The sequence below is a fragment of the Carassius auratus genome, unplaced genomic scaffold, assembly GCF_003368295.1.
Source record: "Carassius auratus strain Wakin unplaced genomic scaffold, ASM336829v1 scaf_tig00038848, whole genome shotgun sequence".
Lineage (NCBI taxonomy): Eukaryota > Metazoa > Chordata > Actinopteri > Cypriniformes > Cyprinidae > Carassius > Carassius auratus.
In genome coordinates, this window is record NW_020526471.1 from 64,140 (window position 1) to 69,732 (window position 5,593).

Consider the following 5,593-nt stretch of genomic DNA (forward strand, 5'->3'; position numbering starts at 1 on the left):
CTCCAGAGGTAGAGAGAGACTGATGCTGAGATCAGACACACTGATGCTGGACAATAAACTGTTTCCTTTGTACCAGGAGAGAGTCACATGACTCACATTCACCACTGAACACAACAATGAACAATATGATGATCCTGATGATGATGAAGAACAGACTCTGGTAATGTTAGGAACAGGCAGACGAGCTGCAAAAAATAAGAGAATAAACTAATATATGGATACATTTTCAAAAATGTAATTTTCTGTTCAGTGTGTAGAGTAAGCATTTATTTCCTTCAGTGACACTTCATTCAGCCTGAGGCTTATTTATTTCACTCCTAGTGTGAAAAGGCCAATATAGTTTATACAAAAATATAACTTTTGGGTTTTTTGTTATTAAAACAAATATGTAAGCCCAGCCCAGGTGACAAAAATAATGCCAAAGTAACATTGTTTTCTAAAACAGTAAATCATGTAATTAGTTACTTTTTTATGGAGTAACTTTTCTTTTTTGAACGTTGTCTTTTGTTGTGTTAACATGCTTTGGGGAAACTCCTGTTTACTCTGGTTCTAAAGCCTGATTTCTTCACGTCTGTGTTGCTGCACAAACAAATGGTGTTCAACCTGCCAAAAGGGGTGGAGCCGACTGCTATACAAGTTGGCTCTGAGTGCCCTTTAATCAGAATCTTTCAACTGAAGTGACAGTCATAGACTAGTGTGCAGCCTTATAATACAGCAGCCTGTGCAACACTAGTCCCCTTCTCTCAGGGAACCAAGGTCATGATAGTAGCTGAAGAGTTCCCTTTCGAACAGTCTTTCCCATTGTTTTAACACACTTTGGGGAATGTATCTAATTGTGTCACCATATTGTAATGGGTCCCATTCGCCTACTTTGAGTGGGTCTTGACCCAGGGTCTCCACAATGGAGGCTGGTGCACCAACAAGGAGGCTAAATACTGCATCCACTAGTAACAGTGTGCCTCTTGAGATCAGGGGATTGAGGTTTACCTTCACAGCACCTACTTGCTGGCCTCTGTTACACTACAAGTGAGTGAAGAATAAAGCTGCTTTGCAAGCCCAGCTCCAGAGCACTTGCACTGAGGGCTCCTGTAAGCATGAGCTAAAAATTAGATTCAAGCCTCTTAGGCTGATGACTACGTTAAAAAAAATCCTACCCACAACAAGGGTGGATTAGGTGAAGTTAACCCCTTTCTAGGCACCTCCTTTTTTGGAATGGAGACAGAAATGACATACCCAAAATAAAAAGGTTTCTGCTCATGATTCTTTCTGACTAGATACATATTCAACATATGTTCACAAAGCTGACACTTTAAAGTTTACTGTTCAGGAATCAGAATCACTCAGACTGTTATGATAATAGAGATATATAAGCTCAAACATAAAAACAAAAATAAAAATATTAAAAACATATTTTTTAAATGTATTTAAAAAATGTGTTGATGTAAGATATGAGTTTAGAAATAGAGTGTAGCTAAAGCCACAAGTCTTTCAAAACTTCATTAGAAATTTCATAATCGAATCTGTAAAACTGTGAATTTTATGAAATATTTTCTAAGGCCATGTCATGTGTGTTTTTTAGAGAAGGCAAATCAGATTGATTTATGGCCCTTGTCATCTCTGTAAGATCTCACATGTAAACTCTTCTGTGTATTTTGTATGTGTGTTGGCTTTGCAAAACTCCCCATTCATGATTGTATTGTTCTCACCAAACGAGTCTTTCACACCTCCGCCAGGTACGACACATTATCCACATTATTCTTTTATCATTATTCTTTTGTTTTTATTCCACCTTTATTAGCATTGATTGTGGTTTTTCAGGCTTTACAAAGCAACAAAGCAGCGATCTCACTTCAGTCTCTCTTTGCATTTAGCCCTTATTTATCAAAAGTCTTAATATAAAAATACAACAAAACATTTTCTTACGACATTGACGTGAATTATTGAGACAAAAATGCATTATGAAGAAGAAAAGCACCTGCTATTAGTAGCATCGGAGCTAACGTTAGCATCAAGCTACATCAGACAATTTATGAAATTATTAGTACACTTTTATACAAAACTCACTTTAAACCCCGATCGAGTGTTTATAATAACTTCCTTTAGCGATCAGGGGTGGAATTTGGTCGTTTACTATTGTAAAAATATGCTATTTGTAGCCTTTTTCATCGCTGCACAAGTTAGCATTTCCCATGTACATTTTTTTGTATATTTTATAAAATGCCCCAGATCTCAAGAAAATCTCATACCAAGCTTTTCTATTGTAATCGCGGGTTTATTATTCGGATATTTCGTGTATACAGAGATGTTTCAGTGTTGTTGTGAGCAGATATGAACCAGGAACTGTTCACGAACCATGTGACACGATCTGACGCTGTCCGGTTTTGGGACTGTCAGATTGGCAACCCAAAGGTCCAATCAGAGTCTGTCTGGGTCACAGCTCGAGCACATGGAAGCAAACAAACAGAGACGGCTCTGGCAGAGGCTATTTATCATCAGATCGCGTAAATCAGTGGAAAATGAATAGAAATGACGATTCTGTCTGAAGAAATATGAAGTAAACATCAGTAAATATATCCATATATCTCCGCAGATATGCATCTTTGGTCTATAAATCCTTATTGACGCTGTTCAGTGAGTCTATGTGAACACAAATAAACCGCTGCTGACCTGACTGAATATGAGTGAGTGATTAATTTCTATTCAAAATGGGGCATAATACGGATTTATTATTTTGCACTCCTGACATAAATCACTAAATATCTGTCACTGCAACAATGTTGTATCAAAATATTGGTCAAATATCGAAGCTAGAGTCTTTAAACTTTCAATTGATGCACAGTTTGTCCTGATCAAGTAAGAGAGTGATGTTTAACATGCTGTGAAAGTGAAACAATAATAAACTGGGGCCGTCGGCGATGTTTGCACGTAAAGGGGTTAAACAGACAAAATCCAAAATGTCTACATTTTAAAACCTGGTTAAGTAAGATGATGATGACCAGTTGGCAGCTGCAAAGATATCACCAATAGAAATCCCGCTGACCAAGCCCAAGAGGAGGCTTTTCCTCTGGTGGAGTGGGCCCTCACTCCTATAGGACATTGCAAGTCTGCTGAGTCATAAGCCAGTGCTATAGCATCAGATATCGAGTTATTCACATGTCGTTATAGTTGCTGCGTTCCTCTACTGCCAAGGCTCCTAAAAAACATTTTTATTCTATGCTGCCCCATCAATCTCTAGCTGTATTCGCTCTTCTACTTTCAATGAGAGGAATGTCCGTACTTCTTCAACAGACAACTAAAATCCCACTTTCTGGTTTTTAAAAAAGTTACACTTGTTCAAAATATTTGCGTTCAATCTTTATGGCTGTGCTGATTTAAAGCTAGCGGTTCTGTTGTGTTTGTGTTGCAAGTTCGGTGATGCAGGTAGTAAAAATTCACTCTGGCCAATCCATGACCAGCAGAACACAAATGACACATTTTAGTAATGATACGGTTCACTTGGAACCTCAACTGAGGTGGTACTAAAAAAGTGCCAAGTACCAGGTACTGTACACAGTGATAAGGACCTGTCCAAGTGGAAGGACTGTATATTGATAGGCCACTCCCTCAAAAGTAAATCTCAAGAACGGTCTGTGATGGGGGCTAAAGGTCTTTGATGTAATTTATTGAATCTGGGCTACAACAGTAGATGGAGATCAGCTCAATAAATAAATGTTAATATCAGTACTGCCTTACCTGAACATGTGTGACAGAGTTGAGTGATGTCCAGATGTGTGGTCTGATTGCTAATGGGATTGTTGATCAGACAGCTGTAGGTGTTTTTATCTTGATATCCCACCTCCAGAGGTAGAGAGAGACTGATGCTGAGGTCAGACACACTGATGCTGGACAATAAACTGTTTCCTTTGTACCAAGAGAGTGTAGCATGGCTCACATTATCCACTAAACACAACAATGAACAATGTGAAGATCCTGATGATGATGAAGAACAGACACTGGTAATGTTAGGAACAGGTAGACGAGCTGTAAAACATGAGAGTGAGTGTTTATACGATCTGTCACCTCAAACTATAAAACAAGAATATATAAAAAGACAGCACAAATGATTTCTATTCACCATAGACAGAAACACTGAATGTTTTTGATGACCATTTCACACCAATTATCTCTAGTTTATAGATCCCAGCGTGCTCATATGTAATGTTTGTGATGGTCAGAGATCCAGTTTGATGGTCCAGCTTCAGTCTGCCTCTGAATCTCCCATCTGGTACATCATCATATATGGAAAAGATTTGTTTCTCTCTACTGATTTCAGCTAAGGGAGAGTTGTCAGTTCCAAAATGCCACAGAATGTCATCCTCTTCACGTAATTCACTAACATTAGTGTTAAGAGTGACAGAATCTCCCTCCATCACTGACACTTTCTCACCAAAAACACCTAGAGAATAAAAATATTTTACATAGATTAAGGTACAAATATAGATGTAATTGATAAGCAACAAATATGCCATTTATTTATTTATTTTTATTTTTTATTTTTTTTTGACTGACTGACTAACCGATTCGCAGAATCTTCTATCTGATAAACAGTGTTGGTAAGGTTACTTTGTAAATGTAATCGGTTACAGATTCCAAGTTATCCTATTTAAAGTGTATTAAGTAGTGGAACTATTTCAATCACTTTATTAAAGTAATGTAACTGATTACATTTGATTACTTTTTGATTAATTTCTAACAAATGTTTTCAACTGTTAATCTTTTTAAACGTAATCCATGCAGGGTTAACGTTACAGTAGTATATACTTAAAACCAAATAGGAAATAAAACCGTTATTAAATGTAAAGCTTGACCACAAAACCAATCATAATTGTCAATTTTCTATTTTATTAGTTATTGAGCACTCCAGCATGATTATGATATTCCCCCCCCCCCATTTTAAATTCTTATTATCCAATTAAATGAAACATTTCTGTGAATTTTTTTTTTATTATTATTATTTTTTTTTTTTATAAAAGTTCAAAAGGATTAACAATGCAGATTAATTTCCACAGCCTTATTTGATCATATTTACCAAGGGTGCCAATATTTTTGGCTATGACTGTATAAATGTGTGTGTGTGTGTGTGTGTGTGTGTGTGTGTGTCAAATAATTGAAAAGGTCCAACAACTATGATGCTTTCATAATCATGTGAGACATAATTAGACCACTTCCTTCAAGTAATTAAAGTAACACATTACTTTTAAATTTACATTGAGTTACTTTTTCAAGTAACACAGGTTACTTTGTTTTTTCTCTACTGACCCCATGTTCAGAGAAATTGGGAGTAAGTGTTGAGGAAGAGGCACTTCCCTCAGCCTGAGGATTACTCAGTTCACTCTTGCTGTGAAAGGGCCTACACAGAATTTTTTTTTTTTTTTTTTTTTATCAAAACAAGTATGTAAGCCCACTCCAGGTGACAAAAATAACACAAAAGTGACATTCAAAAGTAACTAATGTAATTAGTTTTATACACACACATGCCCCTTCATAATAGCTTACTGCCACAGTGTCTTCCACCACAATAATTGTTATTATTAATAACGTTTAATAAGCACGG

General features: G+C 36.6%; 1 protein-coding gene across 1 annotated transcript; it reads right to left on the reverse strand.

Annotated features, from left to right (window-relative positions):
* Window positions 1–3,653: 3,653 nt before the first annotated feature.
* Window positions 3,654–5,303, reverse strand: LOC113083570 (SLAM family member 5-like). The gene is made up of 3 exons (XM_026254620.1): window positions 5,279–5,303; window positions 4,115–4,435; window positions 3,654–4,020 (listed from the first exon to the last, which is right to left on the reverse strand). The coding sequence occupies exons 1-3, from the start codon at window positions 5,301–5,303 to the stop codon at window positions 3,698–3,700; spliced, it is 669 nt and encodes a 222-aa protein (XP_026110405.1). The 3' UTR covers window positions 3,654–3,697.
* Between the last annotated feature and the right edge of the window lie 290 nt (window positions 5,304–5,593).